Source organism: Budorcas taxicolor, chromosome 1 (assembly GCF_023091745.1).
Source record: "Budorcas taxicolor isolate Tak-1 chromosome 1, Takin1.1, whole genome shotgun sequence".
Classification (NCBI taxonomy): Eukaryota; Metazoa; Chordata; class Mammalia; order Artiodactyla; family Bovidae; genus Budorcas; species Budorcas taxicolor.
Window position 1 is genome coordinate 182696482 of NC_068910.1, and position 21307 is coordinate 182717788.

Genomic DNA, 21307 nt, shown 5'->3' on the forward strand with positions numbered 1-21307 from the left:
GCCTGCCTTTCTTCCTTCAACTTGGCTAGTGCCAGGTGCACTCCGGCCTCAGAGTTCTCACTACAGTGAGGGTAGAGTCACAGCATGTCGTGTCTTCAGTGCCCAGCCCTGAGTGGCCAGCACTATGATTAGTAACTGTCTTTTTGGTGACTCTGAGAAACCCAGTTTTTGGTGTGCCTAACTTATACAGTGCTGCCCATCAGCTTGGCAGGGGCAGAAGCGAGATGCTGGCTTATGTCAACCTCTGAGAATCCTCCTTATTATACATCAGTAATGTGGACAATCACACAGATCTCTTTGTTTCCCCTTGAGGGACTTCAACATTTCTTGAATGATTGATTGCTTTTCAGTAGTCCTTTATACAGGCGGAGGAACTGAGGTTTAGAAAGTAACTTTCCCAGGACCCCCAAGCTGACATGTGGATAGATGGGGTTTGAACTCAAATCAGTGGAATGAATTTGATTCTATATTAGTGTGTGGTTCATAAGACCAAAGCTAATGTCCTAATATAACATGGAGAACTGATCATACAAATCTATTACCTTAATCCTGGGCCATAGGCTGACGAAATGATTACCCAAATCAGTTTTTTAAAAACATTGCTTTTGTTTGCTCAAAGGAAGCATTTGTAGAAAACATGAATTTTCATTTAATCTTTTGCCCCTCTTTCCTCACAAACACACATTCTTTATTATATCACCTTTGAATTCTGATTTTAATTTAATACATAAGGAAACCCTAGTAAATGATGTCAAGCTCAAAAGATTAGTCACAAGCAATTCGAATATGTTAGCCCAAAAGGCAATAAATAAAAATTATGATATATCAGTCATTCTGTTTTCCCCATAAATCTTAAAAATAAAAATTGGTCATAGCTTCTCATTTTTAATGTGATTTACTCCTTTGAGTTCTGTAAAACTTCCAAAGATATTAACATCTCTATATACAAAGAAGCAGTGCAGCAGTACATGTGTTCTTATACATTTTTCATTCTTAGAGAAAAATTATGAAACATTTGCTTTGAACCTGTTCTTCAATTATAAAAGGAAGCTAATTGGAAAGATTCATAAATATTCCTGAAGTGGTCAAACTATTTTTTTTATCTGAAACTAACATAAAATTCTAAGTTGAACTGAGCTGGTTGGAAAGGAGAAGAAATAACTCTGGCCTGCCTAAGCTTTGTCAGTTAGAAAGCAGGTGGGAACTGGCAACTCCAAAAAGGGAAGAATTAAGTTTAATATATCTTCTCACACGCCATCAAGTTACAACAGCTCATCGTGCTGGTCTAGACTGGCCCATCTCCCTAGAAGACAAAAAAAGTTAATTAATTAAACACCATTTGTGTGTGTGTGTGTGCTTCCCCTCCCCATCGCCCCTCTTAGTCTTGGTTTGTTTGTGTGCTCAGTCGTGTCCAACTCTTTGTGACCCCATGGACTGTAGCCCACCAGGCTCCTCTCTCCATGGGATTTCCCAGGCAAGTGTACTGGAGTGTGATATCATTTCCTTCTCCAGGGATCTTCCCGACTCAGGGACTGAACCTACTTCTTCTGTATTTCCTGCACTGGCTGGGGGATTCTTTACCACTGCACCACCTGGGAAGCCCCCCTTAGTCTTGATTACTCCTGCCCTTATTGGTCACTTACTGAATGTTTTCTCTACTTTTTCTGACTTTGGTTCAGATTTTGTCACTTACCTATGTTTACGCTAGAAGTGTGGAAGCTTCACTTTATTATTAAAACTCATTTTTAATAATTGGAACAGAGGGCTCAAGTGATATATCTGAAGCCATTGCGAATAAATAGAGAAACCAGGAATTAATAAGTAGAGAACCTTTGGAGGTGGAACCCAGATCTGTGTTCCTTTTCTTGAACTTAGGCTGCTACACAGATTTCCATCCTCTTAAGGAAATAACAGTACAGTGTACTGAGCCTTCTAGTTACTGACGTGGATATATATATTTTTTCTCTCTGCTGTGCCACATGGCATGTGAGATCTTAGTTCACCAACCAGGACCCCTGCCATGGCACAGAGTCTTAACCACTCAACCACCAGAGAAGTTCTGACTTGGATGCACATTGATCACCCCAGGTTAGACACTCACTCAGCACCTTAGGAAGTAGGTTTAACAATCACATTTTATAGGCAAAGACACAGTTGAGGGCAACCAACTTGGCTAAGACTGCACAGCTTGCATTCAATAGCTTGTATTTTGAGGCACGTTTCCACCTATTACTTCATGTAAGGACTGTGCCAGGCCAGGGGCCTCTCAATAATACTTCCTGTCTGAATGGATGGATGTCTGTCTGCACCCTCTATGGAAGTTCAGCAGGAGGCGGCTGGAAGAACGAAGCTTCTAGAAGCTAGGCAGCTTGCTCAGCTCACTCAGCAAGTGAATGATTACCTGGGAGCCCAACACTCCCCCGTTTCCTCCTGTGGGAGGGACCCTGACCAGCTGTACAAAAGGGGAGCTGCCCACAAGACAGGAATCCTCAGCAGACCACTTTTTTTTCCACCCACCTCCAATCTTGTGTGTACTGAAATATTTAGTAGTAAGGTTTCATGATATCTGTGAATTACTTTCCAATGGTACAGACAGAGAGCAAGCAAATGTTAACAGTCTGTAGATCTAGGTGAAAAGGACAGGTGTTCACTGTATTGTTTTTTAAAATTTTACATAGATTTGAAGTTATCCAAATTAAGATGGAGAAGGAAGGAGGGAAGGGAATTCTGGTGATGTACATTCATTCTCTGTGATTCTCTAGTGCCAGCTAGAGTGTTCAGCAGCTTTCTTTTCACTATCAGGGGATTTATTCATTAAAATTGCCAAAATATGGTGTCTGAATAGAGGACAGTCACTGAAGAGTCAACTGACTACAACTATGGGTGTGTTTTTTTGTTTTGTAATTTAAAAAATTTTTAATAAAATTTTAAAGGTTACCTTCCATTTACAATTATTACAAACCATTGGCTATATTCCCTGTGTTGCAGCCTACCTTACACTGAAAAGTTTGTGCCTCCCAGGCCCCACCCCTGTATTGCCCACCGCCAACCCCTAGTTTGTTCTCTGTATCTGTTAGTCTGCTTCTTTTTCGTTATATTCAATAGTTGTGTTGTTTAGACTCCACATGTAAGTGACATCATATAGTATTTATCTTTCTCTGTCTGATTTATTTCACTTAGCTTGATGATCTGTGGGTATGTTTTTAATTTATAGATAATCCTCAGATTTAGTAAACTACTATCTTCCATTAGAAGAACAGTTGTATTTCCAATTATACTTGCAATGAAAATTTGCTACCTAACTAAAAAAATGTAACTTCTTCCGTGAAAGCAGAAAAACAAATATCAGTGTTTGAAATGAATTAGCTGATTTAGCAAGCTTGCATTCTTATCGGACGAATTACAACATTCAAATACTCTTAACCACTACTGTAAAAATAATTGTGATGGATTTCTAGCTGGTAGTTTTCTTTTCTCCCCAATTGTGTTTCAAGACCAAAAAATTTAAATACAACACTGCAGAACTGAAAGTTTATAGAACAAAAATCCAATAGTCAGGGAAATTTATTTTTAATGGTAAAGCATCTGCCTACAATGCGGGAGACCTGGGTTCAATCCCTGGGTTGGGAAGATCTCCTGGAGAAGGCAATGGCAACCCACTCCAGTACTCTTGCCTGGAAAATCTCATGGATGGAGGAGCTGGTAAGCTACAGTCCACGGGGTCGCCAAGGGTCAGACACGACTGAGCAACTTCACTATATGCATTATGCTCTTGACTTTGGGAAGAAGCTTTTATTTATATTTTTTATATTTCAAAATATGTGATTGTAAACATTTTTGAATAATATAAGCTAGAAGGAAGAAAAATAGTCAAAGTCTTCTTACCTACAAATAATTATCATTAAACATTTTGGTTGGATTTCCTTTAGGTCTTTTTTCTACCCATTGTGTTTGAGTGTTCATTTATTTTATTTATTTTTAAAATTTTACTTTATATTGGAGCATAGCATAGTATAGTCGGGCTTCCCTGGTGGCTCAGTTGGTAAAGAATCTGCCTGCAATGCAAAAGACCTGGGTTCGATCCCTGGGTTGGGAAGATCCCCTGGAGGAGGGCATGGCTACCCATTTCTGTATTCTTGCCTGGAGAATCCCCATGGACAGAGCATCCTGGTGGGCTGCAGTCCATGGGGTTGCAAAGAGCTGGACAAGACTGAGCGACTAAGTACACACACAAATAGTTGATTTACAATGTTGTCTCAGTTTCAGGTGTAGAGTAAGGCAATTCAGTTATACATATATATGTACTATTCTTTTTTAGATTCTTTTCCCATTTAGAATAGTGATTTTTAAAATTTATTTGTGTGTTCTGTATATATTTTTTGTATATTGCTCTTTTTAAATAACATTATAATCATTTTCAGTATTATTACAGTTTTGAAAAAAATCCTTTTAAGGTACAGGAAATGAAAGCTATAACAACGAAACTCTGGGAGGATATATAAGAATCACATACCTGAAGAAATTGGTGGGTGAAAGACAAGCCCAGGGCACAGACTTCCTAACTGAACACCTCCCTAGATTTCTGTGCACGCACACACACACACACACACACATATACAACTGTTGACTTATATACATATGTTGCTTATAAGAATTATTTGAAAAAATTATTTGGATCATTTTTAATCACACACATATACAACTGTTGACTTATATACATATATTGCTTATAAGAATTATTTGAAAAAAATTATTTGGATCATTTTTAATCACACACATATACAACTGTTGACTTATATACATATATTGCTTATAAGCATTATTTGAAAAAATTATTTGGATCATTTTTAATTTGGGTGTGATATTATATTAAGTAGATAGACCTTTACTTATACTTGGTTATATAATTCCCCAATAAGGGAACTCTGAAGTTCTAGCTAACCTTTTTTTTTTTTTTTTTGCTGCAACACATCACATGCAGGGTCTTATGATAGTTCCCTGACTGGGAATCAGACTCGTGCTTCCTGAGGTGGAATTGCAGAGCCTTAACCACTAGGCTGACAGAGAAGTCCCCAACGCTTGAGTTCTATTTAATTTTTTCCTCATACTTTAACCTGTGTTTAAAAATCACTTCATGCGTATGAAATGATTTCCTGATCTGGCTTATTCAGTAGTTGAAATAATCACCTTAGTTTACTGTCCATAGGTTTATTTTTCATAGTGTTGATAATTTACAGTCATATTTGGAGATGAAATTCCTAATGATTTCCACTATTTCTTGCATGTAAGAATAATTACTCTCTTCCATATCTTTTCCAAGGGGAAGAAAATACCCTTCATGTATTACTTGATAAATTTAACACACTGTGTAGACTGAGTTAGGAAAGAGAACATTTGGGAACAGACTGTGATGTGTCTTCTATAACAGATGTTCACTTCCTGAGAATCTTCATGTAGACATTATCATAAACTTCCATACGTGTGTGGAGTCCTTTGCCTTCAGAACTATGGGCAGGTGCGGGTAAGACTGAATCTGTGGTCAGCCTCAGCCTAGGTATGCTATTAATAGCATCATAGAGAGCAGAGTTTCCCTTGGCTGAGAGAGGAGCTGCCTGGACCTTCCAGCCTGGTTGGAGATCCTGCAGCCGCCACTCTTTCCACCCCCTCATCCCATTTGCACTGGTGGCTTGCCTTGACCAAAGACCTCAGCTTACCCCGCAGCAGCCACAACACTGGCAGTCTCCACACAGGGTCCCCAGGAGGCCGTTGATCACCTGGATGGCACAGATAATTATCTGAATTGCTCCTATGATCAGCAGGATGGAGAAGAGGGTCAGATTCCAGGGAACCACGTCACTAGGCTTTTGGCACTTGCTCCATATGCCATGGTCCCCGAGGTAGTCTCTGCCAGGGACATGGGAGAGAAAAGAGACACTGGTTAAAAAGTATGCAATCCCCTAGGCTAGAAAGTCACCACAGTGATTTTTCTTTTGCAGCACCATCTATCCAAGACCTAAGATTCCTGAGAAAAAGAATCCCATAATAACAGCACATTTAAATGCAATATCTAACAATAAAATTGTTATTAAGGGATTCTAGATATTGCATTTAAATGTGTTGTTATTATGGGATTCTTTTTCTCAGAAGACTCTTGAGAGTCCCTTGGACTGCAGGGAGATCCAACCAGCCCATTCTGAAGGAGATCAACCCTGGGATTTCTTTGGAAGGAATGATGCTAAAGCTGAAGCTCCAGTACTTTGGCCATCTCATGTGAAGAGTTGACTCACTGGAAAAGACTCTGCTGCTGTGAGGGATTGGGGGCAGGAGGAGAAGGGGATGACTGAGGATGAGATGGCTGGATGGCATCACAGACTCGATGGACGTGAGTCTGAGTGAACTCCGGGACATGGTGATGGACAGGGAGGCCTGGCGTGCTACGATTCATGGGGTCGCAAAGAGTCGGACGCGACTGAGCAACTGAACTGAACTGAACTGAACTGAACAATTTTATTGAGTATCTACCATGCGCTGGAATGGACCCTCTTCTGAATGTTTCACACATATCCACTCATTTATTTCTCATGGAGACTTCATGGTTCTTTTCTCTCGCTTCACAAATGGGAACACTGAGGCGCAGAGAGGTTAAGTGACTTACCCAGCTCACACAGTTACTGAGTGACAGAGTGATTTTTGTGAGCTGACCAGGCAGATGGGCAAATCGAATATGTATTAAGGGGCCATGAAAATGAAGACACACCAGGAGGACAATCTTACAAATGTCCATGGTCTTTATCCTACTATTGCCTGCAGGGACCCTTTGAACTTCTGGCAAATGACCTGTCACCTCTAGCGGCCCTCTGAAGCCATGGAAAGTACAATTATATCATATAGTTAAAGGGAAAGGCTTGATTCTTTTGAGGCCTACTTCCAGTCAAACTGTGAACTGACTCAGCTGTATTTTTGTGACAATGTACGGATTCAAAAAGGTTTAATTAACTAGAAGAAAGAAATAATCTGCTGCCTTATTATATATTTTATAAAATTTTAAAATAGGAGAAATTACGGTATATTTATAAAATAATATATATATTACACATATATTATTAAGAGTCCACCACAATATCAAAGGCATTGTGCCTTGAAGGAGAAATGTAAAGTATGCTTAAAAGACAAAAATGAGGGTAAAGGGATAAAATTTCTGCAGTATTGTAATTTCTTCTCACATTATTGGAGCCCCAAATTGGTTTTTCCCTTTTGCTTTAGGAATCCACTCTCTTTTCAGGGTCTCTGCAGAAAACTCTCTATCTGGCTACTAAAGGAACACCCATCTCATTGTTTTTAGATCTTTTTGACCATCTGTCTCTGACGGTTTCTCCAGCGCATCAGTACACACTAATTTGAGATATATTTTGTGTTAAGATTTTGAAAAACCTTTGAAATGATGGAAGACGTTTCCTTTATCCAGAAGGGATAAAGGAAAGAATGAGCCATTCTTGATTTAAAGATAAAGCATTGCATATTGCATTGGTTCACCTTCCCACAAGAATACAGTCCTGGCTGCTCACTGGCTCTGTGACTTGTGTATCTCTCTGTAGAGTGGGAATAACAATATCTATCAAATCATAGGGTTAAATAAGGATTAAAGTGAGGATTAAATGAGTTAACACTAGTAAACTGCTTAGAACCATGCCTAGTAGATAGTAAGTGCTCAATAAACCCTAATATTGTTAATTACTCTGCTTAAGCTGAGTAGTGTGGCCTAAAGGAAAAAGACTGGTTATTTTGAATTCAGACAGACCTGAGTCTGAATTCAAGTATTCCTCTTACTGGCTGTGTATCCCTCATATAAGTCACCTAATACCCCCTGACCCCTGCCGTTACCATTAGTTTCTTCATCTATAAAATGGGCTGAGAACAACTGCACAGCTCTGAAAATTCAGTAATATACCTTATGTATTGCTATGTAAGACTTCAGTATGTTATTTTTATAAAACACCCATTTTTCTTTTCTGCCTTTTTCCATGCATTCTCTCTTATCTTTACCATTTTTCAACTTGATGATTATAAGAGGTAATAAAAGGCAGTATATTCCAGTCACATTTTTATAAAGAAAAGATCTTAAAATGAAGTGAATTGTCAATCCTGAGTTCCTGCCCTTGTGGAGAGGGTTTGTCCCGTGGTGGGATGACAGTGCCCTCTGGTGGTAAGATTGGTGAAACACTCACGGGGAAGCTAGGAAGCAACGACTGAGTTTGGGTGGAGAGATCCTTTCAGTTTCACTCCAGCAGCTGTATCACCCCTTACAAACCCTCACGGATAGTTGTTCCACAGGCCCTTTTCCTTTACCCCCAAACTCTCAGGTTCTGAGAGTCTCAGATCCCTGAGATGATTGCTGCTTCCAGCCCTTCAGGTGAAAGGGCTCCCTAATTTTTCGTGGATCTGGAGGCTAATCATACTCCCACATTCTGTGAATCGAAGAGATCTGAGATAGTTTAAACTCCCTGAATCCTATCATTTGTGAAGGCAGTCCCAACTGAGCGGCAGTAATTCCATCAACCTCAGAGTCAACGCCACGGATTTCATACAACTCACTTCTTATCAGCAAAGGCTGCTGAGGGAAGGAGCAGGGGAGCCCAGGTGCTTTGCCTGGATAATAGGTGCCACTTCCTCGGGGCTTCCCTGGTGGCTCAGAGGTTAAAGCATTTGCCTGCAATGTGGGAGACCTGGGTTCGATCCCTGGGTCGGGAAGATCCCTTGAGAAGGAATGGCAACCCACTCCAATATTCTTGCAGTATTCTTGCCTGGAGAATCCCATGGATGGAGGAGCCTCTCCTCGTGACCTCAGCTGGCTGTGGTACCCCTTCTGTGCTTCTCAGCTCTCTGGGTTCCCTCTGTACGGAGTGCCCGGGACCTTGAGCTGTCCTCTATTTGTCTGTCTTCTCTGCGACTCTACACCCACAAGGGTAGAGACCAGGTCTCTCATCTCTGTCCCCGGTTCTACCACAGGGAGTGTTCAATAAATGAGCAGCTTTCCTGTATGGGGTCCCACCCATGTTCCAGGCACTGGGCCAGCTGTGTTCCACCATTCCTCCCAATCCTACAGGGAGGTACTACTTTGCTTGAACAATGCCTGGCATACCATTGCCCCCAGGAAATAGTCACTGAGTGAATGAACATATACACAGATTGAGAAGTTGAGTGGGGAGGGGCAACATAGGGGGTGGGCATTAAGAGGTACAAACAACTAGGCATAAAATAAGCTACAGGCTATATTGGACAACATGGGGAATTATAATAACTATAAGTGAGTATAACCTTTAAAAATTACAAATCTCTACATTGTACACCAGTAACTTATACAATGTTGTACATCAATTATACTTCGATTATGAAAAATGTACTACTAAAAAAAAGACATTAAATACTTAGAAAGTGTTAAAGAGAAAAGAAGCTGAGGCTAGGGAATGTAAATGCTTGACTTTGATCTTCCTTCTGTCTGAGTCCAAAGCCGTTGCTCTTAATCATTACACACATGCCCTGTATTTGAGTAATGTCACTCCTTTAGAATAATTAAAATATGATTTATTCATGAAATTTGATCTATATATCTTTAACAGTATGTATAGTATCTCTAGCAGTGTGTCAATCAAGGCTTCCCTGTATCATAATAAGGGCTTCCCCTGGCGGCTCAGTGGTAAAGAATCTGCCTGCCAATGCAGGAGACATAGGTTCAATATCTGGGTCGGGAAGATCCATGGGAGCAGGAAATGGCAACACACTCCAGTATTCTTGCCTGGAGAATCCCATGGACAGAGGAGCCTGGCAGGCTACAGTCCATGGAGTGACAAAAACTCAGACATAACTTAGCGACTGAACAATATAACATAACATCATAAAGAGATTATTCTCTTTGAACCTTCATGAGGCTGGTTGAAAAGACAAATTAATCACAAAATTATTATAAAAACATAACATTTTAGAAAGTTCTAATACATCATAATACATTCCATTCAAGGTAATGAATTTTTTACATTCATAAAAATGAATAATAAGGTTGAATATTTAGCAAGTGCTACATTATGTACATCATGTTATTTCATTCTTGCCTGAACCTGTGAGGTAGATCTTACTGTCACCCCATTTCACAGAGAAAGAGCTAAGAGGTGTGATTGCCAAGATCATACCACTAGCACGTGACTGGACCCAGAGTCTGGTCAGGTCAAGGGCAAAGCCGCATCTTAACATCTTTGGGGATTTCCTGCTTCCTGAAAGCTGGAAACACTTTGTTGCAATCCCATCTCACCCCATCGATGTGACTTTCTGCTCTGGGGAGTGTGTTCACAGCAGTTCCTTGCTAAGAAGTAATCACGAAGAGCAGCTGCAGATGGTCGTAACTGGAAGTCCAGGCAGAACACCGAATAGTTTCAGCTCTGTGCCTGGTGAAAGAGCACTCTCCTCACCCCTGAACTCCTTCCTCAGGGAACAGGGCGGGCTGCAGCCTGAGCTGGCAGTGCTGTGCTTGGCGGTGTCCGCTGTCCCTCCCCCACTGCTGACTGTCCTTGGCCTGGCCTCCTGCATTCCTTCCCGCAGCTGTTTGCATGCCCTGTGCCAGCTGCTTCCCTTTCAGCAGCTCAGGGTCAAGGTAGATCGGCCAATTGTCTCAGAAAGGAAGACCTTGGATGGGAGGAGGTCCTACTTCAAAGGAAGCCAGGAGGGCGTATCTCAAAATGTCCCAGGTTTCTTTTTCCTTCTAGGACGCTTCTTCAGTATGGTTCCCATGACCAAAAAAGTTAACTGCCTTTGTTCTTTAATATGATCACAACAGGCACTTCTAAGGAAAACAGAACTGAATTCTATACTCTTGAAGAGCCCTGCATTTTGTGCCCCAAGCTGGAAACCTCAAAGTCCAGCTTGATAACCTTCCCTCTTTCTTCTCATTCCTAATCCTGATGATTCCATCTCAGAGGGTCTCTGAAATTCCTCCCCTTTAGAGCCCCAGTTCCACTGCCTCAGAGATGCTCAGAATCTTATCTGGATTGCTCCTCCAACCTCCTGCTTTGCTCTCTCTGTCAGTTACTGAGCCCTTTTGTTCATTCTCCGCATCACTACATCATGATCCTCCTAAAACTCCCAAGTGGCCATGGCTTATCCTGCTTGAAGTCCTCTGCTGTCCCCCAATGTCTTGAAGGTCTTCCTGTGTCTCCATCAGCCCCTCCTGTGGCGTCCCTCTGCTCCTCCCTCAACATTCACCCTGAGCTTCTGGCCACTCAGTGATCTGACATTCTATGAGCACATGGAACCTTTTCAAAGTAGCCTCAGGACTTTCTCTTCTCTCTGCTTGAAGCCTATTTCCCCTCCTCTCCAAAAGACAGGCTTCTGCACAACTTCCAAGATCATCCCCTGTCACCTCCTCCAAGAAGTTTCCCTTGCACAACTTCATTTCGCCCTTTTGGCAGGTGAGGGCCCGTCCCCTCTTAACACCCTAACTTACCATGTGCTCACTGGGGCAGGGGACCAGGCCTGTCCTCCTCTGCTCCATATTTGAGACAGATTAAAAGTGAGGTCCCATCAGGTGCTTTTGTTTTTTAAATTCTTCTGCTAATTACAAGCTGTGGAGCCCCAGTCAAGTTAACCTTTTGAACTATATTTTTTAGGATAAAAAAAATCTTCTGAGATTTATTAGGAAGGTTAAGTGAAATAATGCATGCAAAAACATTGGACTTTAATTATCAGAAGGAGGAGGAAGAGGTGGAGGAGGAAGGAGAGGAGAAGGGAAGGTTCTGCTGCTACATTGGGTGATGAGGGAAACTGTCCTGAGTCCTTTCCTTTGGTCTCATACACGTGATTATTCCTTCTCACTCACTAAGTAGCTGTGTATGTGTGTTACACTTGCAGCTACCATAACTCCTGATGCCTCCACACTGGGATCCGATGGATGAATCCATGGGATAGTAAAAATGATTGGAGACAGAGGCCCCTGGGCTTTTCAAAATGGACTCTACAAAAATCAGACAGTGCAAATCAATACAGTGTTGAAAAGGCATTGTGACCTGAAGTCAGAAAACTTGGACTCGAGCTTCCATCATTAAGAATAGCATTCCTTTGGGCAAGTCATCTGTCCTCTTTGGGCGTCTGCTGAATTATCTCTGAAGGAGAGCTTTTTGTGAGGCTGAAATGAAACATTGTAGGTGGAAGCACTTTCCTTATTTTTTTAAATGTTTTATTGTTTTACTATTTTTTTATGGGAGTATAGTTGCTTTATACACTGTGTCAGTTTCTGCAGTACAGCAAAGTGAATCAGATGTATATATACATATATCCCCTCTTTTTTTTAGTGGGATTTCCTTCCCATTTAGGTCACCACAGAGCGTTGAGTAGTTTCCTGTGCTATACAATAGGTTCTCATTAGTTATCTATTGTATACATAGTAGTGTATATATCTCAATCCTGATCCCCCGATTCACCCCACTACCCCCTCCCACTTTGACTGAAAATACTAGGCCACACAAGATTCAAGGGTTGTTATAAGAAACTTGAAATGAGCCTCTGCAGCTGGAAGGAAGGTTTGGAGCTGGTTGCAGGAGAGAAGGCCATAAAGGAGGAAAGACATGGGATGTAGGGGAGGATGGGTGCTGAGGAAAGCCTGCCGGGTGGCAGAGGGTGTGGTGAGACACGTGCCTGGACCCATCCTCCTGAAAGCCCTTCTGTAGCAATCATGGCATATTTCATACCAAGGGTGGACCTGCATTTTATGTGGGATTCAATCCTACAGTCAGGGCCTGATGGGAAAGAGCACGAATAGTCAAAATCATTCTATCTTATAAATCACCTGCAGAGTGTTTAGTATGTATGATTTTGTAATAAATCCGAATGCAACCATTTTTAATCATATTATAGTTTGAAGCTACTATGCAAATGTGTGAGTACACAAACCTTTCTCCCTCTTGATAACTATCAAAATCTTTTGGCAAAAAGGGGATGAGTGGGAGAATTCTGAAGTGTTCCTGCTTTTCTGCACAGTTTATTCTGTTTTTATTATTAAACCGCTCTAGCCAATCTGATCACAGGACAGGGAGGCCTGGCATGCTGCGGTTCATGGGGTCGCCAAGAGTCCGACACAGCTGAGTGACTGAACTGAACTGAACTGAATCCAATACCTCTTAATGGATGGGTTAGCTGCTGTTGAGAGGGGTCAATAAAATGACACATACAAAAGGATCTATCTCAGAGTAACGTGTGATATAGGTGTCTGATGTAAATGCAAACTTGCTCCAGCAGGACGGATGCAGAAGACTTTGAAAAGTGGTATCTTCAACCTAAATGTCTATCGATAGATGGATAGATAAAGAAGATATAGTCCATATATACAATGGAATATTACTCAGCCATTAAAGAATGACATATTGTCATTTGCAGCAACATGGATGGACCTAGAGGTTATCATACCAGGTGAAGTAAGTCAGAGAAAGACAGATACCACAGGATATCATTTATGCATGGAATTGAAAATATGATGCAAGTGACCTCATCTATGAAACAGAAACAGGTTCACAGACATAAAGAACAGACTTGTGGTTGCCAAGGGGGAGGGGAGTGGTGGAGGAATTAATTGGGAGTTCGGGATTAGCAGGTCCAAACTACTGCATAGAGGATGGGTGAACAACAAGTTCTTACTATATTCAATATCCTGAAATAAACTAGAATGGAAAATGAAATGAAAAAATTAAAGCTATTCAGTCGTGTCTGACTCTTTGCGACCCCATGGACTGTAGCCCACTAGGCTCCTCTGTCCGTGGAATTCTTCAGGCAAGAATACTGGTGTGGGTTGCCATTCCCTTCTCCAGGGGTTCTTCCTGACCCAGGGATCGAACCTAGGTCTCCTCATTGCAGGCAAATTCTTTACTATCTGAGCTATCAAAGAACCCAGAATGGAAAAGAATATTAAAAAGAATGTATTTGTGTGTGTGTGTGTGTGTATATATATATATATATATATATATATATATGTAAAACCAAATCACTTTGCTGTACAGCAAAAACTGGGGCATCCCAGGTGGCGCTAGTGGTTAAGAACTCACTGTCAATGCAGGAGACGTTCGAGGCTTGGAATCAATCCCTGGGTCAGGAAGATCCCTTGGAGAAGGAAATGACAACCCACTCCAGTATCCTTGCCTAGAGAATCCCATGGACAGAGGAACCTGGTGGGCTACAGTCCATGGGGTCACAAAGAGTTGGACACGACTGAAACGACTTAGCATGCGCAGCAGAAATTAACACAATGTTGTAAATCAACTATACTCCAATTAAAAAAAAAAAAGAGAGAGGAAAACAGGAAAGTGGTTTCCTGTCCTTCTCCCAAGCTGATATTTCCTGTGGTGACCCATAGACCAGCTGTCTCTGTCCTGACCTGGAACATCGGTGCCAGCCCACCCGAAGCTGGGTATGACGGTGTCAGAAGAATATAAGACCACTGTACTGCTTGGAGTGTAACTTGGCATCTCTTGCGTTTCTTTCTCTCTCCTTTGTTTTGGACGTAGATGTATTCTAATTGCTTTCAGATCCATCAAGGGGAGTACCATTCACATTATAGGATAAATGCTGTCCATAGAAATACTAGGAGAAGGATCCTTGAAAGGAGACATAATGTGTAGCTTTGTAGGTATGCCCCTGGGTCGGGAGGAGGGCTCCATCCATGGAAGGACCTCAGGAGGCAGCTCAGCCTCATGCCTTCTGAATGCTACACTCAAGCAAGTAAAGCCCACAGCGGTCCTCTGTAAGAGGACAGGGCTTGCCACAGCAACATAAACACTCATGGCAATTGCTACATGCACTATAAGGATGTTAGAGGGCTTGTAACTACAGTGAAGGGTGGGGATATTTTATGTGAAATCCTTGTGGACAGACTGAGACCTCAGGTCATAAGAACCAGCCACCTCCATCTCCTCTGTCTGGAGCCTGCTCCTGAGATTCTGTAACCTCTCATATACATCCGTAACTAGGGATTTGACTTAATGAATTGACGTCCTATAGGTTTTTTTTTTTTAGGCATGGGCCCATCCTCTGTGTGCAGGAAAACCCAACAACTCTAGTTTCTGACTCCCTAGATACGTCAGTCCCTGTGCCAGACAGAGAGGTTGTAATGATGAATGAGACAGAGGCCATCTCAGCCCTCTTGGAAGTTAGAGTCTAGTGTAACCCTATCTAATGGGAGTGCCCCACCTCTGCAGTGTTCAATATGGTCAATAATAGCCATCTGCAGTTACTGCGTGCTTAAAATATGGCTAGTGTGATTGAGGAATTTTAAGCTTTATTTCATTTATTGGAACTTAACTTTAAGTAGACACATACAGCAACTGTCTACTGCCTTGAGCGGTGCAGTCTAGGTAGGGGCAGAAGAATGTATAATATAAAAATACTAAGATCCAAAGTTAGAAGACAGGAGTTTGTGCCTAGCCTCTACCCCCTACTAACTGAGAGATACGAAACACAACACACTTATTCAGCCTGCCTTGTGGGGGGAAGTCACACTTCTTGAGGTTGTTGTGCAGATTAAATTATAAATTCATTTGTTTAAAAAGTTCTTTACAAAGTACCTGAAAATATGAAGTGTTACTTTAATAAGTTCTATTAACATTAACTCTCATGAAGAACCTACAATGTTTTCAATATATTTGCACCTTAAAAGATTGTTTAAGTATTTATCATTCAGGCTCTCAGTGAAGGTCTTTACACCCTGTTTCTGAATACCAGTGAAGGCCTTTGAGCTCTGTTTATGAGTAATCATTCTCATTTTCTATTATAAGATTTTCAAACAATGCTCTCTGTTTACTAATGTTACAAGTTGCCTAGTGTTGATGCTAATAACTGAGTACAAGTGGTGATACCATCCACCTCTTCCCTCAGGACAGCTTAGTGAGTAAGTGCTAAGTTGCTTTAGTTGTGTCTGATTCTTTGTGACCCTATGGACTGTAACTCATCAGGCTCCTCTGTCCGTGGGATTCTCCAGGTAAGAATACTGGAATGGGTTGCCATGCCCTCCTCCAGGGGATCTTCCTGACCCAGGGATGGAACAGATGAGGTGCCATCTTTTATTACTTCTTCTGGTGTCTAGCACAAGATCACTAAGGTGAGATCTTGTGGAACTTCACTGCACAACTGCAGCTCTGCCTTAAAGGAGCAACATGCCTGAAGCTTGTAACTGAAGATGGAGGACCTTATACAGTGTCCCCCTTGGACGTTTACCTCCTGGTGCCCACTGTGGTGACACGTTGGTATTGCAGGGTGTACCTTACCCGTCCTGGAAGGGGTAACCCCATGTGCTGTTTTGGCTCATGAGACATTTTGGACCCTTGTTGATTGAGACGGCTGAAACAATAAAGGAGTATCCAGCACCCAGGCCTCCAATCACTGCAAATATTGTGGAGGTGAACATCTGAAAGAGAAGGAGAGAGACCATGTGGGGTTCTTAAGGTGTTCAGAGATTACATGCAACACTCCTGACTGTCCAATCATTGATGTGATGAATATGGGGAAGTTCTGGGGTAGAAGCCAGTCTTTCCTGGAAATGGGGCCTGTGGAGTCTCCTAGAATGAATTTTGATGTCTCATGTTCCCTTCTCTACCCCCATCCCCATATATTTTTCTCCTATTCATTGAGGACTCATGTGCTAGTTACGGTTTTATACCTTTGAACCAGAGTTTTTAACTTTGTTAAAAATAGACTGCCCTTCACAGGGTTAATATGGAAGACCAGTCTATTACAGAATCAAGAACTCTTAGAATGGGAAGTAATCTTAGGTTTTCTGGTCCAGTCATCTTGCTGAGTCTAAGTCATCATGGGACCTCATGTGGCAGGCAGGTTTTGCTTATGAGAAAGGGTAGGAATCTAGGATATTTTCTCCTCAATCCTAATTACATCCCTTGAGTTCAAAAAGAGAAGTCCAACTTCTCTTCCATCAGGTAGCAGCAGTCTTTAAAATATCTGAAGGTATTTTATATTTTACACAAAAATATTTTCTGTTTGACATCTCTCCACCTCTTCTACCTGCTGCAAGTTTTCTCTCCTTTGGGTTACACAAACCCAACAATTTCAGTTCTTTTAAATATTTTTATATAACAGAGATTAATTAGTGAAAAATGGATTGCACTAGTGCCTTTTTTTTTTCAAAGTATAAAATCAAGATAGACTATAGAATATAAAATGCAGAAACAATCTTGGAGCCCATCTAGGCTAACCCCCTCTTAGGGATGAAAAAATTTAGGCATAGAGAGGCAATCTCCATTCTAAACAGTAATTGGAGAGTAGCTTGGAAACATTAACACTTTTGAAATTAGAGATGAAAAGTTATCACCTCCATTGCATTGGGACATGAAGGTGCAGTGCAAAGCACAAGAGTTTAAAAGTCAGCAGACTCAAGCTCAAATCTCAGCGATGCTACTTTTCCCGGTGTGATGAATCTGCGCAATGAATGTAGCCTCAGGGTCTTAGCTTCTCGTCTATAAAATGTGCATGATAAAGCCTGGCTGAATTAGGCGTGGTGACGGAAGTTAAATGTCAGATACTTCCTTTTTCCTGCTGCTGTATTAGTATCAGGCTTGTCACAGTGCGTATTTGAGGGGTTGAAGGTGGAGTTGGAGGGTAGCGAGCATCTAATTGTGCCTGAACAACTGGAATCTACGTAATCTATTTAGCTTGGATTCATATTCATGTCATATATCATGTTAGGTGTTAATATACTTTGGATGCAGCTTTCCAAGACTGAAGTCTGGTTCCATGGACCATATCTGACTTCTCGTGCTTGTAGAACTGACCATTTTCTCCTTCATATGAAAACTCAACAGGACCCTATGGGACTCCTGGGCGTGGAAGCCTTTCCATGTCCCCTGTTTCTTGTTTGTAGGGAACAGACTGCAGCCTCCATGACCTCTCCAGAATCCCAAAAGGCAGATTCGAACAGTTGCTAATAAGGGAAGAAAGGAGATGCAGAGACAAGGGAGGCATGGCCAAGAAACAATAGTGCAGCCTTGGGGCAGGGTCCTGGCTCTGTCTCAAGGGATACACATAGCAGTATCTTTGGGCTCTTTACAGAATTAAGACCCCCAAACAAATGGAAGATGTTAGCATGCTGCATTTCAGAGAAAATCACAGTTTGATAACTTTAAGAAACTCATCAGGAGACCACCTGAGACCAGATTAAAGAAGTGCAGGCCCTGCACACACCCTGATCCTGATCAGCAACACTGCTCTTAAACCATTGCTATAAAACTCCTCACCAAATCCTCCTGGGATGGAACATACAGTTTTTCAGAGCACAAGCCTGCTGTGTCCCCTTTGGCCTAGCAAAGCAATAAAGCTTATTTTTTTCCTAGTTCATATTTGGGTATATATGGTAATTTGCAAGCTTCCCAGGTGGCACTAGTGGTAAAGAACCTGCCCACCATGCAAGAGACATAAGAGATGGGGTTTCGATCTCTGGGTCAGGAAGATCCCCTCAAGAAGAGCATGGCAACCCATTCCAGTATTCTTGCCTGGAGAATCCCATGGAGAGAGAGGCCTGGGGGGCTACTGTCCATAAGGTCTCAAAGAGTCAGACACAAGCAATTTAGCATGCACACACACATGGTAATTTGCAGAGTTTTCTGATCTCATAGGAGACTATAACCTTTTTTTCATGAGTCCTTGCAGTAACACACTTTGGGAGATGCTGCTCCAATTTAGTGCCAGTGCACAGAGGCCAAGAGTTTGGCATCAGTATCTCCTAGCCCCAGGACCCTGGAATGTATCTACTTTCATCACAGCACAACAACTAACTAGTCTCTCATCTTAAAATTGCTTAAAGTCTTCAAAAGCCAGAATTTCCGTTTATTTAGAGGGTTGAATATTCTTATATTTTCATAAAAAGATCTCAAAAACCTTCTAGTGCAATCGTCTAATTTTCTGACTAGTAGAAATACCTTCATTCTATTAGAATCTTAGATGCATAATCTCATTTAATCTTTTCAAGAAAGCTGTGAGGTGGGTGTGATTATCCAGGTTTTCCAGACAGGAAACTGAGACTAGTAGAAATTAAGCTAATAGCTCTAAGTCAAACAAAAAGTGAAGTGGTGGGACTGGGTTTAGGCCATGGTCATTTGGTTCCAAAGGCCATGCTCCTGTCACTTTCTCAAGTCACACATCTAGGAGGTGGCCAAGCCTCCAAGCTAGACTGGAGGCTCGGGGGAGGGGCAACATAGAGGTAGAGGATAAGAGGTACAAACTATTAGGTATAAAATATGTTATGAGGATATACTGGACAACACGGGGCATAGAACCAATATTCTATAATAATTATAAATAGAGCATAACGTTGAAAAATTGTGAATCACTGTATTATACACCTGTAACTTATTTAATATTGTACAGCGACTATACTTCAAAAAAAGAAAAAAAGGACTGGCGTCTCCCTCCCAGTCCAGTGTCTTGTACCTGGTACTTCTTCAAATCACACACACACACACACACACACACACACGGCACACTGCTACTAGCGTCAGATGCACTTAGCAACAGATCAAATTTGTCATTTGCAAAATTCTCTTTGAGTGACATTGATTCTTTCACAGAAATAAAACGACAGATAAGGAAAAAATATCTTTTTCCTTTTTTTCCTGGTCTTGAGTCAGGAATCATGAAACTATTAACTGTTGAGAATGAAAGAGCATCTAAAATTGCTGTAATCGAAAAGGAAGATCACTTTTCCAGGAAGGCAGTTTGGAAGTCTGAGGGGACCAGGGTTCTAGCCTTCTCGGCGGCACCCAGGCCCCCACCTGCCTGGCCTCAGCTTTCGGTGATATAGAGAAGAAAGGGGTGGGTAGTTCTGGAAGGTCCCTTCAATTAAAACAACTCAGGATTTCATCATCCAGTGGCCAGAAGGGCGAGGAGAAATCTATCTCGTGCTATTCCTGCTGTGTGGGAGGAGTAGAGGATTTTCGATATCATTCCTGGAACATTTATTTCAACAGGCCAATGTTTACAGACACAAAAAGTGAGTGCGCTTGCAAACAGTCCTCATTTTAGGCAAGTCCGAGTACATGCAAAACCAGGTTAATATAAAACATCAATGAGATAATTTCCCCTTTACCAAAGAGTCCCCCTGGTAAGCACCTCTGACCAACACTATCCAACTGGAAACTAATGCAAGCCGTATTCATAATTTAAAATTTTCTTATAACCACCACTTAAAAGGTTTAAAAAAGGTGAGATTTATTTTAATAATATACTTTCTTTAATAGCATATCCAACATATTATCACGTCAATAGACAATCAATAGAAAAACTACTAATTAGATATTTTATATTTTGTACCAGTTCTTTGGGGTCTGGTGTGTGTTTTCTACCTATGGTACATCTCAGTTTGGACTGGATACTTTCTATATGTTCCATAGCCACATGTGGATAGTGGCTCCTGCACTGGACAGTACAGTCTAGAAAACTTGGAAGATAGATTTGGGGTAATAAAAGGTAAAAAAAATAGATGAATATGGTCTGTACTGATTTCATGATTATGATTACTCTCAGGAGGCAGGGGTGTATAACAGAGGATGGCAACACAGTCATTCTCAGTTGAAGCAATATGGTTTTATTTCTTTACCAAACTATCTGAAGAAAAAATGGCATCAGGTTACAATTTAATAAAGCTACAGGCAGTATGTTCCGTTTTTGTATTCACATTTGACATCACCTTGAAAAGTTTCTCCAAATAATTTTTCATTACTTTTCCAGGATGGAGAAGCCAGCTACATTTTATGTCACTTTGTTTTAACTCATGTTCAGAAGTCTTGAAAAACTGCTTAATTTACTACTCTGTTATGTCTTAAAATCAGAAGGAGTACCTTTCATTTACCATGGGTTACATGACACAAAAGTTTTCAAGTTAAAAGAGAAATTATGAAAGTAAAGTTGAATATGTTAGGGAGCAGGCACTCTAAACTGAAGCTTTTTAAAAGTAAACAGGCAAAAGGCCTGGAATATTTCTGGAAGGAGACACAATAATTGGGAACACTGCTAACCTCTGAGGAAAGGCGTTGCCAAACTTTATAGAGTCAGGAATGTGTGACTTCCTTTGTAGTTTTTGTACTATGGACATGTTTTTCCTATTCTAAATTAATAACTAGTAAAGAGGGGACTCTATTGTGTAGTGGCCAAGGGCATGGGGTACAGGCAGACAGATCTGGGTTTTGTTTTCTGGCTGCCCAACAAGATACGTGGGATCTTAGTTCCCAAACCAGGGATCAATCTCGTGCCAGCTGCATTGGAGGCGTACAGTCTT

General features: G+C 41.3%; 1 protein-coding gene across 1 annotated transcript in view; it reads right to left on the bottom strand.

The window, feature by feature from the left end:
* Positions 1-1127: 1127 nt before the first annotated feature.
* Positions 1128-21307, bottom strand: part of TM4SF4 (transmembrane 4 L six family member 4) — a 28025-nt gene continuing 7845 nt past the window's right edge. The window contains exons 3-5 of the mRNA XM_052647656.1: positions 16293-16432; positions 5715-5904; positions 1128-1303 (exon numbers count right to left, since the gene is read on the bottom strand). Of these exons, the coding sequence (XP_052503616.1) occupies positions 1286-1303; positions 5715-5904; positions 16293-16432 (348 nt within the window). The 3' untranslated portion in view covers positions 1128-1285. The remainder of the gene's footprint in view (positions 1304-5714; positions 5905-16292; positions 16433-21307) is intronic.